This window comes from Salvelinus alpinus, chromosome 12 (assembly GCF_045679555.1).
Source record: "Salvelinus alpinus chromosome 12, SLU_Salpinus.1, whole genome shotgun sequence".
NCBI lineage: Eukaryota > Metazoa > Chordata > Actinopteri > Salmoniformes > Salmonidae > Salvelinus > Salvelinus alpinus.
Window position 1 is genome coordinate 4,146,510 of NC_092097.1, and position 17,729 is coordinate 4,164,238.

General features: G+C 41.1%; 1 protein-coding gene across 1 annotated transcript in view; it reads right to left on the reverse strand.

Annotated features, from left to right (window-relative positions):
- The window catches only part of LOC139535372 (kinesin heavy chain-like), a 126,222-nt gene that overhangs the window by 21,400 nt on the left and 87,093 nt on the right, over positions 1–17,729 (reverse strand). The window contains exons 22-24 of the mRNA XM_071334716.1: positions 13,672–13,732; positions 13,296–13,367; positions 10,640–10,744 (exon numbers count right to left, since the gene is read on the reverse strand). Of these exons, the coding sequence (XP_071190817.1) occupies positions 10,640–10,744; positions 13,296–13,367; positions 13,672–13,732 (238 nt within the window). The remainder of the gene's footprint in view (positions 1–10,639; positions 10,745–13,295; positions 13,368–13,671; positions 13,733–17,729) is intronic.

A 17,729-nucleotide genomic window follows, 5' to 3' on the forward strand; every position in this document is an offset into this window, starting at 1 on the left:
TCGAATAAAGCTTTTTTCCATACAGTTAGAACGAATTAAAGTTGAATCTCGACATAACTTATAACATAGTACTAATCCCAACTCAGGGTTTTTTATCAAGATAATAATCATTACGGAGCGATTGTGATGTAATAAAGGAATTTCATTATGTTGCAAGGGAAAAAATTTGCTGTTTTTATTAAACTCGCCAGGTCTATTTCCAAATTACTGAATGTCGATTTAACTCGTTGAGGCTATTTTCTGGTAATTGTGTTGTTATTATGTACAAAGATGTTAAGACTACAAACCATTATATTGGGTTATTTGAGGGATTTACTTATCATATATATATATATATTACCGACTGAAATCTGAGTTTCTGATTGTAATTCAACTATTGCCATGTCTGTCTTAGAAACAGTTGAAGTCGGAAGTTTACATACACCTTAGCCAAATACATTTAAACTCAGTTCTTCACAATTCCTGACATTTAATCCCAGTAAATATTCCCTGTTTTAGGTCAGTTAAGATCACCACTTTATTTTAAGAATGTGAAATGTCAGAATAATAGTAGAGAGAATGATTTATTTGAGCTTTTATTTCTTTCATCACATTTCCAGTGGGTCAGAAGTTTACATACACTCAATTAGTATTCGGTAGCATTGCCTTTAAATTGTTTAACTTGGGTCAAGCGTTTCGGGTAGCCTTCCACAAGGTTCCCATAATAAGTTGGGTGAATTTTGTCCCATTCATCCTGACAGAGCTGGTGTAACTGAGTCAGGTTTGTAGGCCTCCTTGCTTGCACACGCTTTTTCAGTTCTGCCCACAAACGTTCTATGGGATTGAGGTCAGGGCTTTGTGATGGCCACTCCAATACCTTGACTTTGTTGTCCTTAAGCCATTTTGCCACAACTTTGGAAGTATGTATGGGGTCAATGTCCATTTGGAAGACCCATTTGAGACCAAGCCTCAACTTCCTGACTGATGTCTTGAGATGTTGCTTCAATATAACCACATCATTTTTCTTTTTTCTTCCTCATGAGCAATCTATTTTGTGAAGTGCACCAGTCCCTCCTGCAGCAAAGCACCCCAACAACATGATGCTGCCACCCCCGTGCTTCACGGTTGGGAGGGTGTTCTTCGCCTTGCAAGCGCCCCCCTTTTTCCTCCAAACATAACGATGGTCATTATGGCCAAACAGTTCTATTTTTGTTTCATCAGACCAGAGGACATTTCTCCAAAAAGTACAATCTTTGTCCTCATGTGCAGTTGCAAACTGCGGTTTTGGAGCAGTGGCTTCTTCCTTGCTGAGCGGCCTTTCAGGTTATGTCGATATAGGACTCGTTTTACTGTGGATATAGATACTTTTGTACCTATTTCCTCCAACATCTTCACAAGGTCCTTTGCTGTTGTTCTGGGAGTGATTTGCACTTTTAGCACCAAAGTACGTTCATCTCTAGGAGACAGAACGCATCTCCTTCCTGAGCGGTATGACGGCTGCGTGGTCCCATGGTGTTTATACTTGCGTACTATTGTTTGTACAGATGAATGTGGTACCTTCAGGCGTTTGGAAATTTCTCCCAAGGATGAACCAGACTTGTGGAGGTCTACAATAATTTTTCTGAGTTCTTTGCTGATTTCTTTTGATTTTCCCATGATGTCAATCACAGAGGCACTGAGTTTGAAGGTAGGCCTTGAAATACATCCACAGGTACACCTCCAATTGACTCAAATTATGTCAATTAACCTATCAGAAGCTTCTAAAGCCATGACATCATTTTGTGGAATTTTCCAAGCTGTTTAAAGGCACAGTCAACGAAGTGTATGTCAACTTCTGACCCACTGGAATTGTGATACAGTGAATTATAAGTGAAATAATCTGTCTGTAAACAATTGTTGGAAAAATTACTTGTGTCATGCACAAAGTAGATGTCCTAACCGACTTGCCAAAACTATAGTTTGTTTACAAGAAATGTGTGGAGTGGTTGAAACATGAGTTTTAATGACTCCAACCTAAGTGTATGTAAACATCTGATAATAATAGTTATAGCAGCCAGTGTTTGTTTTAACTTCTTATGGCTGCAGGGGCAGTATTGAGTAACTTGGATAAAGGTGCCCATTTCAAACGGCCTCGTACTCAATTCTTGCTTGTACAATATGCTTATTATTATTACTATTGGATAGAAAACACTCTCTAGTTTCTAAAACCGTTTGAATTATTTCTCTGAGTGAAACAGAACTCATTCTGCAGCCTACTTCCTGTCAGGAAGTGAGATTTCTGAAATCGAGGTCTCTGTTCTAGGGCCTGCCTATAAATGGGCATGATACGTATTAGTATACATGCACGTCATACACCTTCCACTAGATGTCAAGAGGCAGTGAGAGAAGAAATGGGTTGATTATCTTGGTCTGAGGTGGAATAAATCCTCTTGGAATGAGGTGTCCGCCATTTCCTGTTTTCTGGAAAGCGCGAGGAGGGACCTGGAATTGCCTTCTGGAAAGCTGTCGTTATAGGCGAATACTATCTCCGGCTTTGATTTTATTTGATACATGTTACAATATCATCGTAAAGTATGTTTTTTCAATATAGTTTTATTAGATTATTGAAATTTATTCGGGACGTTAGGCGTGTTGCGTTGTTTGACTTTGTTCAGGAAGGAGAGCTTCGCGCCACTTGGCCAGTGTGCTTGCTAATTCAAGAGGGAAAAACGACGTTCTAAATCCAAACGACGACTGTTCTGGACAAAGGACCCCTTGTACAACATTCTGATGGAAGATCACCAAAAGTAGGACCCATTTTATGATGCTATTTCATATATCTGTCGAACTGTGCTATCGCTACCGTTTGCCTTGAATCAATGCTGTTGTGTGTTAGCTATTGTAGTAAGCTAATATAACGCTATATTGTGTTTTCGCTGTAAAACACTTAAAAAATCGGAAATATTGGCTGTATTCACAAGATCTTTGTCTTTCATTTGCTATACACCATGTATTTTTCAGAAATGTTTTATGATGAGTATTTATGTATTTGACGTTGGTGTCTGTAATTACTCTGGCTGCTTCGGTGCTATTTCTGACGGTAGCTGTGATGGTAGCAGCAATGTAAAACTGATTTATACCTCAAATATGCACATTTTTCGAACAAAACATAGATTTATTGTGTAACATGTTATAGGACTGTCATCTGATGAAGTTGTTTCTTGGTTAGTTTGGTTGGATCTTGGTTAGTTAGGTTGGCTTTGTGCATGCTACCTGTGCTGTGAAAAATGTCTGTCCTTTTTTGTATTTGGTGGTGAGCTAACATAAATATACGTGGTGTTTTCGCTGTAAAACATTTAAAAAATCGGACATGTTGGCTGGTTTCACAAGATGTTTATCTTTCAAATGCTGTATTGGACTTGTTAATGTGTGAAAGTTAAATATTTCTAAAAAATATATTTTGAATTTCGCGCCCTGCACTTGAGCTGGCTGTTGTCATAAGTGTACCGGCGTCGGGCTTGCAGCCTGAAGAAGTTTTAAACTGGGCAATTTAGCAGCTTGCTTGGTTCAAATTGAAAGACTAATATATTCAACATGAATGGAGGACCCTAACGGTTTATTGCATTTAAAAAAAAAATGGCGCATCACATTTAACTGTCCATTAATTTTTTAAATAATGGACAGTTAATAAGTGTGAAGCAGAAGAGAAAGTTGTCAAGGTTTGTTTTTTAACCTCATGATAGAGGTAAACACAGAACGTCTGTTTGTTGAGGTAATATGAAGAGATTTCACCCCAGGCTTCCTGAAGCACCTCCCACAAATTGGATTGGCTTGATGAGCACTTCTTACGTACCATACGGTCAAGCTGCTCCCTCAACAGCTCAATAGGGTTGAGATCCGGTGACTGTGCTGGCCACTCCATTAGACAGAATACCAGCTGACTACTTCTTCCCTAAATAGTTATTGCATAGTTTGGAGCTGTGCTTTGGGTCATTGTCCTGTTGTAGGAGGAAATTGGCTCCAATTAAGCGCCGTCCACAGGGTATGGCATGGCGTTGCAAAATGGAGTGATAGCCTTCCTTCTTCAAGATCCCTTTTACCTTGTATACATCTCCCACTTTACCACCACCAAAGCACCCCCAGACTATCACATTGCCTCCACCATGCTTGACAGATGGCGTCCAGCACTCCTCCAGCATCTTTTCATTTTTTCTGCGTCTCACGATTGTTCTTCTTTGTGATCCGAACACCTCAAACTTAGATTTGTTTGTCCGTAACACTTTTTTCCCCAATCTTCCTCTGTCCAGTGTCTGTTCTTTTGCCCATCTTAAATCTAAAAATTTTTTTGGCCAGTCTGAGATATGGATTTTTCTTTGCAACTCTGCCTAGAAGGCCAGCATCCCAGAGTCACCTCTTCACTGTTGACGTTGAGACTGGTGTTTTGCGGGTACTATTTAATGAAGCTGCCAGTTGAGGACTTGTGAGGCGTCTGTTTCTCAAACGAAACACGAATGTACTTGTCCTCTTGCTCAGTTGTGCACCGGGGCCTCCCACTCCTCTTTCTATTCTGGTTAGAGCCAGTTTGTGCTGTTCTGTGATGGGAGTAGTACACAGCGTTGTACGAGATCTTCAGTTTCTTGGCAATTTCTCACATGGAACTGCCTTCATTTCTCAGAACATGAATAGGCTGACCAGTTTCAGAAGAAAGGTCTTGTTTCTGGCCATTTTCAGCCTGTAATCGAACCCACAAATGCTGATGCTCCAGATCCTCAACTCGTCTAAAGAAGGCCAGTTTTATTGCTTCTTTAATCAGGACAACAGTTTTCAGCTGTGCTAACATAATTGCAAAAGGGTTTTCTAATGATCAATTAGCCTTTTAAAATGATAAACTTGGAGTAGCTAACACAACGTGCCATTGGAACACAGGAGTGATGGTTGCTGATAATGGGCCTCTGTACGCATATGTAGATATTCCATAAAGCCACAATAGTAATTTACATTATTAACAATGTCTACACTGTATTTCTGATCAATTTGATGTTATTTTAATGGAAAATGTGCTTTTCTTTCAAAAACAAGGACATTTCTAAGTGACCCCAAACTTTTGAACGGTAGTGTGTGTGTGTGTATATGTATATATATATATTCTACGGGTAAGAATAGAAGAGTTTCAATGTTTTAGCCTGCGGGTGTCAGCGACTGGTGCTCGCTGAACTCAAGCGGGCTGTAAGAAATGAAGTGGGTTAGTTTAGTGTAGAGATATGACTAAGTTGAATGGGAGATGTGCTTTGTCAATTTCTAATTATTAATACTAAATTCTATAGTTTAGGTAACACCAGTGAATTTGAGCAGGAATGTAATGTCATTTAAAATGATAATCGGTTTCCATGACGTGGAAGTGTCAAGTCATTAAAGTGGATTGCAGTTAGTTTGGACTATTATGCTGATGAGACAGCACCAACTTTTTGATGGTTCTAGATTTGTTAAACAAAAGGTTTTATATTTTTACTAAATCAATGCAACAGGTTAAAATGATAACATTTACCGAAAAGGAGCACAATCTAAAGCGATACAGCTATTACCTATGTCATTGGACATTGGTCCAGTAACGATACCAGGATAATTTGACATGGGAGGAAATGGATCCGATTTTGGGGTTGGATAATCCTTGCGAGAATTAAAGACAATGGAGTCTTTTTTTTATTTTTATTTTTCTACAATTATAAGGCCAAACTCTCCTTGCAAACTCAGAAAAGCTTGTGGGGTTTTAATCTCGTGAGACATTTATGTCTTCTTATGAAATAGATTTACATTATATTTAGTCTTATTCTGAAATAGATTCAGAGAATGGACGAAAGGGATGAGGGGTCATGAGAAATTGGGGTCCCAAATCTAAAATGACCTTTTAAAATGTTTTAGTGCAGTGGTTATGGAAAATCCATGGGGAAAAGAAGGTGGCGAGATAAATGTAGCCCGGTCTAAGTGCAGTACGTGCTAAATAAAAGGATACAATGGGGTGGATTAAAACAAACAATTAATGATCGGAGGGAGGACAGTGGACTTGTCATTATCATGTTTGGTTTGTACTTAAAATGTATGGTTGCTGATTAAGATGTAGCATAGTGATTGCTTAAGAAATGTATACTTTCTCTTCTAGGAGAATGGGGGTAGTCATTTTCTCTCTCTTTAAAATGTTTCCCGAAACTATTGTTTTGGGAGAGCGGTTAGTGAAATTCGGAAGTTTTATAAGTATAAAGGTATCCGGATTTGGCCGTAAAGGGTGTGTAGCTACTATTTTGTATTTATTCAAGCAGATAAGCTAGTGACGTAGTTCCTCTATGCCAAACACGTTCTATTACATACAGACGATTTTAAGCCAGAGCATTTTAACATTTTGGAAGCTAGAGCGACTAGCATAACAGCTCAGTTAGAGTTGAGCAACTATCCACATATATATTTTTCTACTCTTTAGGTTCACAATACTCAACGTGGAAACTTGTATTTTTCTAATCACACTTTCTGCCATTGTGTCAGACATGTTGGATACAGTGATGGGCCAGTGGCTTCCCTCCCCAGCACACGTTGCCCTCCTCCTCCTGGTCCTCCTGTCTGTTGCTTCAGTTGGGGCATAGCCCCCATGCACATCCTCAAGACCCCTATCACAGGGGTCGCCCCACAAACCCCCCCTACTTCCTACTTCCCCACAAACCCCCCTCCATCCGAACGAGCCCCCGCTCTACCTTACATATCTTAATGCTGGAGGGTCTGGGCAGCTCATGGCACACCACCCTGGGATGTACCCCAGGAAGAACGGCACAGAGAGAGGGACAGGGACAGACAGCGGGACGGGGATTTAGAAGGGCGGTACGGTGCCGGTGGGATTGTCTCTATAAGGTAATCTTACCAGGAGGCCAACTCTTCCTCCAAGTATTTGCACCGCTCGCACCACTCAGCGCAAGAGAGAGGGGAGAGGGTCTACAGACGGGACAGCCTGGGCTCCAGAGGCCACGGCAGACACCGTAACCACCACTTACACAACCACAGTTTGTGAATAGCACGAGGTGAAATGAGATGTGAATATCAGTGACAAAAAAATGGTCCTAAAAATGTTTTGCCATGGTATTGTGATACTACTAGGTATTGTGATACTTTGGCTTGGCATTGTTTTGTGGGTAATATTTAGCATTGTGACAACCCTAATAAATAATGTAATTTCTCACCATATTTTGACACATGTCAAATGTTTGCAATCATCTGTTTCTGTGTTCATACGTTAGTGACAGCACTTTCAATTTCACACCAATTTTAGACGATGGTGTTTGCAATAACCTGTTTCAGTGTTGATACGGAGTTTTACTAGGTCTGTGTGTACCAGTTAGTAGCTGTTCCGTTCGGACTGACCCCTTTTTAATAAGACAGGTCCCCCAGACATTTTGCAGGGAGTTTTCCACTTTGTCTCTCACATTCTAAATGGGGTAAACGACAGCGCTTCCAGTTTCACACCAATTACAGACAAGGGCATATTTTGACTATTTTGTTATTTTACAAGCAATAGTATTTTGTATTACAAACAAGCTAACATCCAGTTACTTTTTTCGTACGTTTTTTCGTAAGACAACAATAAACATTAAAAGTTGTTAACATTAAATAATCTGTCGTGATACTTGAATGTTAATGTGTTATGACTCCAAATGCTCAGACATGGCTGTTCCTGTATACAGTGCATTCGGAAAGTATTCAGACCTCTTTTATCCAAAAGAGAGAACATTTTTTTAAATTAATTTTAGAAAAAGGCTGTAACATAACAACATGCACACAATTCCCCATATTGACAAAGCAAAAACAGTTTTTTAGAAATGTTTGCAATTTTTTTTTAAATATCACATTTACATAAGTATTCAGACCCTTTACTCTACTTTGTTAAAGCACCTTTAGCAGCGATTACAGCCCCAAGTCTTCTTGGGTATGACGCAACAATCTTGGCACACCTGTATTTGGACAATTTCTCCCATTCTTCTCTGCAGATCCTCTCAAGCGCTGCTGGGTTGGATGGGGAGCGTTGCTGCACAGCTATTTTCAGGTCTCTCCAGAGATGTTCGATCGGGTTCAAGTCCGGCCTCTGGCTGGGCCACTGAAGGACATTCAGAGACTTGTCCAGAAGCCACTCCTCCGTTGTCTTGGCTGTGTGCATAGGGTCGTTGTCGTGTTGTTAGGTGAACCTTCACCCCAGTCTGAGATCCTGAGCGCTCTGGAGCAGGTTTTCATCAATGATCTATTTGTACTTTGCTCTGTTCGTCTTTCCCTCGATCCTGACTAGTCTCCCAGTCCATGCAGCTGAAAAACATCCCCGCAACATGATGCTAACACCACCATGGATACACCTGAGCTCAATTTCGAGTGTGGTTCCTACTGTGAAGCATAGAGTTCCAGATACAGCCCTGCCATTAGAAGGCAGCCAATCCAATAGTTTCAGAAAAGTAGTCACTTCTTGAGATCTGTATTAAAATATTTATTTTAAGTAGTTGCGTTCTCAGATCTGAATTCAAATAGTTTAAAAAAGTAGTAACTTTCTGAGATCTGTATTCAAATGGTTTTAAAGTTGTAATTTTGTGTTGTCCTCCAGGAAAAACGTTTCTTTCCCCAAACATAGTTAACTATAGTTATCCCAGGTCTGGTGTGTGTGCCAGTCAGCAGGTACATCTACCAAATGAAAGTGTGTGTGTATGCGAAAGCATGTTCCTGTGTGTGTGTGTGCACGCACTGTGTGTGTGTCCATTCGAACCAGTCTGTAGAGCCACCTCTGTGTATTACAGCAGCAGCAGTATAACATTACATTTCCTGCTGCTGTGTTTTTAGAGGGCCTTTTATCTGGTTCTGCAGTACAGGGTGATTGATGTAGTTGGCTCTACAGTACTTAGTACCCAGAGGATAGCAATGACGAACAGCACAGCCAGGACAAAAATAACTTGCTTTGTACCTCCTACTTATTCTGCTCTGTTTGAATTCCCCTCACTCTCTCACTGGTGCTCGAACACTAAGTCATAGGTGCACTTTTAGAAAAAAAGTAGAACCATTCAGGGTTCTTCGGGTTTGTCCCCTTTGGGGAACCCTTTTTTGTTGCTCGGTTGGACCCTTTGCAGAGGGGTTCTATCTATAAACCTCTATGTAGGGTTCTTCAAAGAACCCCCTGTATATGGTTCTACCAAGAACCCTCTATGAAGAACCATTTTATAATCTAAAATATTCTTCCTCGAATTGTCTATGAAGGGTTCTACCAAGAACGCTTTTATCTTTGGAGGGTTCTTCATAGAACAGGTAGAACCCACCAACCTTATTAGCCTTTCAGATGAAATTATTTATGACAATACATATGTATGTCATAAGGCCTTTCTTTGAGGGTGTAGTTATACCCTAACACAGTGGTGTTAGGAATCTTCAGGTTTACAGGCCACATCAGGCCTGCAAGTCACATTATGCTGGCTTGCAAAGTGATGTGTAATCCCTATTGGAATCCAGCTAGAGTTAGGATAGCCGACAAGTGGAATTGTTAATCACACGCAACCTGCATTCAGAATGACTGCTAGGGTAGGGAAGATGAAATACTCAGACTACCTCAATCATCTAAACTGGAACAACCAACAGGTACACTAAATCCAATTACTAACAGATGATGTTAGTGTATGTTAAACTGTATGTTATTTATGTTTGTGTAGCATAAAATGTATCAACCAATCAATGTATATGCAAAAACACATATTACAGTAAAACAGTTCTGAAAATTTCCCTGCAAATTATCATGCTGGGAATTATTATTATTTATTTATATATATTTTTTACCCCTTCTTCGTGATATCCAATTGGTAGTTACAGTTTTGTCCCATCGCTGCAGCTCCTGTACGGACTTGTGAGAGGCGAAAGTCGAGAGTCATGCGTCCTTCGAAACACCACCCCGCCAAACCGCACTCCTTCTTGACACACTGCTCGCTTAACCCGGAAGCCAGCAGTACCAATGTGTAGGAGGAAACACCGTACAGCTGGCGACCGAAGTCAGCGTGCATGTGCCCAGCCACCACAAGGAGTCGCTAGAGAGAGATGGGACAAGGCCATCCCAGCTGGCCAAACCCTCCCCTGACCCCGACGACGCTGAGCCAATTGTGCGCCGCCTCATGGTTCTCCCGGTCGCGGCCGGCTGCAACACAGCCTGGGATCGAACCCGGACCTGTAATGACACCTCTAGCACTGCGAAGCTGTGCGTTAGACCGCTGCGCCACTCGGGAGGTCCATGTAGAACCCTTCTTGCCTCCTCAAAGAACCTGTTAGGAACGCTTTTTTCTAAGAGTGTGTTTGTGGAATAGGAATGGGCTTTGGAGTTTTTATGCAGGCTACAATTAGAGCCAGGGCCTGTATTCAGAAAGAGTCTGAAAGGAGGTCCCTGCTGTTCTTATAATCTAATTCATTATGAACCTTAAAAGACAAACCAGGGCGCCAATGTATCTTTGCAAATCAGAGTAAGACTGCTGATCTAGGATCAGGTCCACCTGTCCATATTATCTTATTCATTATAATCATATTTTTATTATAATGTTATTCAATGAATCACTATTTCAGCACGCCTACTCTGAGACTTTGTCAAGAGTCCAGGCCTCTCTGCTCCACACACTCAACACATTCATCCACCTACCTGTTTGTGAACTTTTGTAAGCTGGTCCAGGTTGTTCTCAAGAAAGGAGATCTTCTGCTTCTGGTGGCTACATCCCCCGCTATCATCTGGCTCCATCTCTGAATGCTGCAGCGGGAAGAAACAGAGTGGGAGAGTGGGAGAGAGATTGAGAAGGAGATAAAGAGAGAGATAGAGAGAATGATGTGGTTATTAAGATCACACTAGATATCATGAACTATTAAATCATTTAGATTAATGGTCACTAGGCATTCCTAGTCGGTCACCAAACATTTATGTAAAAAACCCAACGATGTAATCAACCTTGCGTTCCTATTTCTTTTATTCATTTTGAGCTGTTGGCGATAGGTGCATTTGATTCAGCAGCCCTAGCGCCGGGAAGCCAAAGTGTTCCCATTTTTAACCATTTCAAGTGTCTGAAGATAGAGCTCTGTCTACCCGGCAGGTCCCGAGAGCAAATCAAGTGCACCGATAGGCCTACCGCTGGCCAATCAGATAGCTCAGATCACTGTGTCTGCACAGTCGAGCCATAGACTGTAAAAAGAAGTTACAAACGCACAGCAAAGTTGATACAGTGAGATTTCAAAACTTTTAAAACCATGAGTAGAGAGGGACAATGAATTCAGCAAAGAGCTGCTGTTTTTATGAGTAGGTTCATGTTTAAGTTGTTATTCAGCACTGTCTTTGTTCAACACTTTTATAAGCCATAAAATGTGCTTTCTCGCTACTTCCACTGACGCCACAACAAGTTCTTAAGCTGCAATGAATGAGTATAGCAAAGTGTTTCCGGTAAGCTTGCGTTGCTGCTATTAACGGCTTGTGTCTTTTTTAATATCGAGGAATATTTCACTTTCTCTGGTCATAGGAGTAACAAGATGAATTGGGGCATGAGGCAGAAATAATGCAGTGCGACTTGAGTTTCGCCATCAGATGGGATGGGACTGTGTACCCTTTTTCTTAGCGGAGGGAGAGTGGAGGGGCGGTGAGGTGAGTAGAGTGTGAGGCAGCCTCACACTGCTCCCTCCCTTCAGACTGACCATCAGATGCAGGCCATCAGTCCAGTAGGGGAAAAAACCTACCATTAGTCCAGTAAAGAAATAAAAAATACTTAATATGGTCACATAGCTGTGCCTCACAAGTACATTGAACAAAAATATAAACGCAACATGTAAAGTGTTGGTCTCATGTTTCATGGGCTGAAATAAAAGATCCCAGAAAATGCCCATATGCACAAAAAGCTTTTTTCTCTAAAATGTCCCGCACAAATTTGTTTACATCCCTGTTAGCGAGCATTTCTCCTTTTCCAAGGTAATCCATCCACCTGACAGGAGTGGCATATCAAGAAGCTGATTAAACATCATGATCATTACACAGGTGCGCCTTGTGCTGGGGACAATAAAAGAGCACTCTAAAATGTGCAGCTTTGTCACACAACACAATGCCACAGATATCTAAAGATTTGAGGTGGCATGCAATTGGCATGCTGACTGCAGTAAGGTCTACCAGAGCTGTTACCAGAGAATTTAATGTTAATTTCTCGACCATAAGTCGCCTCCGACGTCGTTTTAGAGTATTTGGCAGTGCGTCCAACCGGCCTCACAACCGCAGATCACGTGTATGGCGTCGTGTGGGCGAGTGGTTTGCCGATGTCAACGTTGTGAACAGAGTGCCCCATGGTGGCAGTGGGGTTATGGTATGGGCAGGTATAAACTACGGACAATGAACACAACTGCATTTTATCAATGGCAATTTGAATGCACAGAGATGCCGTGATGAGATCCTAAGGCCCATTGTTGTGCCATTCATCCGCCGCCCCGTGTCGCAAGGGTCTGAATACAGTTCCTGGAAGCTGAAAATGCCCCAGTTCCTCCATGGCCTGCATACTAACCAGGCATGTCACCCATTGAGCATGTTTGGGATGCTCTGGATCGACGTGTACAACAGTGTTTTTCCAGTGTCCGCCAATATCCAGCAACTTTGCAAAGACATTGAAGAGGAGTGGGACAACATTCCACAGGCCACAATCAACAGCTTGATCAACTCTATGCGAAGGAGAGGTGTTGCGCTGCATGAGGCAAATGGTGGTCACACTAGGTACTGACTGGTTTTCTGATCCACAACCCTACTTTTTTTTTTATGTGCATACGCACTGTGACAAACATATGCATATCTGTATTCCCAGTCAAGAGAAATCCATAGATTAGGGCCTAATGAATTAATGTAAATTTACGTATTTTCTTATATGAACTGTAACTCAGTCAAATCTTTGAAATTGTTGCATGTTGCATTTACTGTATATTGTTGTTCAGTGTTATACAACAAATTATACAGTGTGATCATACACCTAAAAATAATGATATAATTAAAAAATGGTCTATGAAGAACCACATTGGCAGGGCAATTCAAGCATAGCCAATATACAGAGATAATGTATTGGGTCTATAGCCTACTGCACAAACCTCATTGCTACAGAACTGTTTTTAAATGGTTAATATTGCATAACATAAGCTGACGTTTTTTAAGTCATGATTTAAAAAAAAAAGCTGAGCGGTAGATCTCGGCTTGCATTTTGACTCAGAAAGTGATTTTGACTCATCTTCTTCAGTCTTCCTCTCCCTCCTTTACTCCCTCTCTTTCTCTTCGTCCTTTACTCACTTACCCTTTTGACTCGAGTTGTGAGGTCTTGAACAAAAAGCTTCCGCAGGTTGTGCAGGGTCTGGAGTTCACGAGCCTGTGGAATAAAGAGAGAGAAAAAGACAGGAAGAGAGAGAGAGAGAGAGGGAGGGAAATAGAGAGAAAAGGAAAGAGGGAAAGAAGAGGGATAGAGGCACGGAGGGTTGGAGAGAGAGAGAGAGAGAGAGGGAGAGTGAGAGGAGATATGGAGAGAGAAAAACAAGAGGTTTGCACAAAGAGTGGGCAAAGAGAGAGGAGAAAGTGAATCGTGATCAAATTCTCCTACAGTGGATTAAATTGAATGTCAGAGAGAGAGAGGGAGGGAGAGAGGGAGTGAGTGAGGGAGATAGATAGATACTCACCACAGTCTCCTCCAGTCCTTTAAGGTCCTGCTTAGACTGCTCGTGGCGCTCATGAAGAAATCTGGCAAAATGTGGAAGGAGCAAAATACATACAGTTGAAGTCAGAGGTTTACATACACCTTAGCCAAATACATTTAAACTCAGTTTTTCACAATTCCTGACAGGGAATTTTTTACTAAGATTAAATGTCTTAGGTCAGTTAGGATCACCACTTTTTTTAAGAATGTGAAATGTCAGAATAATAGCAGTGAGAATGATTTATTTCAGCTTTTATTTCTTTCATCACATTCCCAATGGGTCAGAAGTTTACGTACACTCAATTAGTATTTGGTAGCATAGTCTTTAAATTGTTTAACTTGGGTCAAACGTTCCCACAATAAGTTGGGTGAATTTTGGCCCATTCCTCCTGACGGAGCTGGTGTAATTTAGTCAGGTTTGTAGGCCTCCTTGCTCGCACACACCTTTTTCAGTTCTGCCCACAAATCTTCTATGGGATTGAGGTCAGGGCTTTGTGATGGCCACTCCAATACCTTGACTTTGTTGTCCTTAAGCCATTTTAACACAACTTTGGAAGTATGCTTGGGGTTATTGTCCATTTGGAAGACCCATTTGCGACCAAGCTTTAACTTCCTGACTGATGTCTTGAGATGTCGCTTCAATATATCCACATCATTTTCCATCCTCATGATGCTATTTATTTTGTGAAGTGCACCAGTCCCTCCTGCAGCAAAGCACTCCACAATATGATGCTGCCACCCCCGTGCTTCACGGTTGGGATGGTGTTCTTCGGCTTGCAAGCGTCCCCCTTTTTCCTCCAAACATAACGATGGTCATTATGGCCAAATAGTTATATTTTTGTTTCATCAGACCAGAGGACATTTCTCCAGAAAGTACGATCTTTGTCCCCATGTGCAGTTGTAAAACGTAGTCTGGCTTTTTTATGGCGGTTTTGGAGTAGCACTTCCTTGTTGAGCAGCCTTTCAGGTTATGTCGATATAGGACTCGTTTTACTGTGGATATAGATACTTTTGTACCTGTTTCCTACAGCATCTTCACAAGGTCCTTTGTGTTGTTCTGGGATTGATTTGCACCTTTCGCATCAAAGTACGTTTATCTCTAGGAGACAGAACGCGTCTCCTTCCTGAGCAGTATGACGGCTGCGTGGTCCCATGGTGTTTATACTTGCGTACTATTGTTTAAACAGATGAACGTGGTACCTCAGTTGTTTGGAAATTGCTCCCAAGGATGAACCAGACTTGTGGAGGTCTACATTTTTTTTTTCTGAGGTCTTGGCTGATTTCTTTTGATTTTCCCATGATGTCAATCACAGAGGCACTGAGTTTGAAGGTAGGTCTTGAAATAAATCCACAGGTACACCTCCAATTGACTCAAATTATGTCAATTAGCCTATCAGAAGCTTCTAAAGCCATAATTTTCTGGAATTTTACAAACTGTTGAAAGGCACAGTCAACTTAGTGTATGTAAACTTCCGACCCACTGGAATTGTGATACAGTGAATTATAAGTGAAATAATCTGTCTGTAAACAATTGTCGGAAAAATTCAAAACTCTGAAAAAGTTGTCTCAAGCACAAAGTAGATGTCCTAACCGACTTGCCAAAAATATAGTTTGTTTACAAGAAATTTGTGGAGTGGTTGAAGAACGACTTTTAATGACCCCAACCTAAGTGTATGTAAACTTCCGACTTCAACTGTATATACATCAATCACATTCAGTAACACTAAACATTAATAGCATAATTTTTGTGTGTGTTTATAGACAATATGTAATGTAGGTCAATGGTCAATGAACACGAGTTTATGTTTTGGCTGCTACCACAGTGTTTTTAAAGTGTGTTTAGCCCAGAGCATGTTTTGTTAAGTTTGTGTGTGTGTGTGTGTGTGTGTGTGTGTGTGTGTGTGTGTGCGTGCGTGCGTGCGTGCGTGCGTGCGTGCGTGCGTGCGTGCGCGCGTGCACGTGCGTGCAGCCCAGAGCATGTTCAGTCAGCTAAATGTTAAGGGTTCTTGGTGGTCACTCATAATGGTAAATAAACAAACAGCTGGCCTCAATTCGCTCCCTACCCCCTTGGTCATAACCTTTCAATGTTTACTGATCTGTAAGGTGGAAGCAATGTGTTGGGAACTCTGCAAATATCGAAGGGTTTAGGGTATTTCACTTGAGAGGTGCAGAGTGAACCAACCGGCTGCGCCAGGCTAAGCGGTGCGCACCATGGTGCTTTAGCGTCAGCGAAGCTGATTTCAATGTTCAAGTAAATTGCACTCTGTGCTGCGGCCTGCTTGCCTATTTCAAGTGAAAGGCCTTTTAGGGCTAAGGCTGTGGGGTACACTCTTAGAAAAAGGGTTATTTGTGGAGGGATAGGGTTCTATCAACAACCGTTTTCATCTGAAGAACCCTTTTTGGAAGACGAGGGTTCTTTGTAAGACAAACGGTTCCACCTTAAACCTTTTTCATCCTAAGAACCGTGACCCACAGTGTATTGTCTGGCACACAGAAAATTGGCCAGTGTTACCTAGTGTTGATTCAGGAGGTGAATTAACTCTGTAAAGAGTTAAATTAACACTCAGTGGTGTATCCCCAGAGTTAAGTGTGATTGGTTATAGCTGCTGTCAGCTTACACTTTTAGAAAAAAGGGTTCAAAAAGGGTTATTTGTGGGGTTCCACCAAGAACCATTTTGATTAGAATAACTCATTTTGGAAGTCAATAAAAAAATTTAAAAAAACATTTAACATCCTAAGAACTGTTTTTGGAAGAAAGTTATTTGAAAGGAAGTACGGATTCTTTGGAAGGTTTCTACAGCCAGAAGGTTTCTACATAGAACCAAATATAATATTTCCCAGCATGCTCTATAGCAGGGAGATTTTCTGAATTGTTTGTTTTACTGTAATATCTGTGGTTTTTATTGGTTGATAAATTTTATGCTACACAAAGATAAATAACACAGTTTTCTAAACTTAAATCAAATCAAATTGTATTTGTCACGTGCCGAATACAACAGGTGTAGTAGACCTTACAGTGAAATGCTTACTCACAAGCCCTTAACCAACAATGCAGTTTTAAGAAAAATAAGTGTTAAGTAAAAAATAATAAGTGTTAAGTAAAAAAACAACGAAAGTAACAAATAATTCAAGAGCAGCAGTAAAATAACAATAGCGAGGCTATATACAGAGGGTACCGGTACAGTGTCAATGTGTGGGGGCAGCGGTTAGTCGAGGTAATATGTACATGTACAGTAGGTATAGCTAAAGTGACTATGCATAGATAATAAACAGAGAGTAGCAGCAGCATAAAATGGGGGGGAGGGGGAAATGCAAATAGTCTGGGTAGCCATTTGATTAGCTGTTCAGGAGTCTTATGGCTTGGGGGTAGAAGCTGTTAAGAAGTGTTTTGGACCTAGACTTGGCACTCTGGTACCGCTTGCCATGGGGTAGCAGAGAGAACAGTCTTTGACTAGGGTGGCTGGAGTCTTTGACAATTTTTAGGGCCTTCCTTAGGGTAACTAATGCAATCTGTTCGTTTTTTAAACTAATCCAATCTGTTATCAATTGGATGTGTTAATGAGATGGTTGGTCCAGTTTAGATGATTGAGGTAGTGTCAGTATTTCATCTTCCCTACCCTGGCAGTCATTCTGAATGCAGGTTGCGTGTGATTAACAATTCCACTTGTCGGCTGTCCTAACTCTTGCTGGATTCCAATAGGAATTACACATCACTTTGCAAGCCAGCATAATGTGACTTGCAGGCGTGATGTAAACCAAGAGATTCCTAACACCACTGTTTTAGGTTATAACTATGCCCTCAAAGAAAGGTCTTACGATATATGTAATGTATTGCCGTAAATATTTACATTTTAAAGGCAAATATGGAAGATGGATTCTACCCGTTCTAGGAAGAACCCTCCATAGATAAAATGGTTATTGGTAGAACCCTTCATAGAGGGTTCTAGGAAGAACCTTTCCTAGAGTATTCTAGGCAGAACCATATACAGGGGTTCTTTGAAAAACCTTACATATAGGGTTCTAGATAGAACCCTCTGCAAA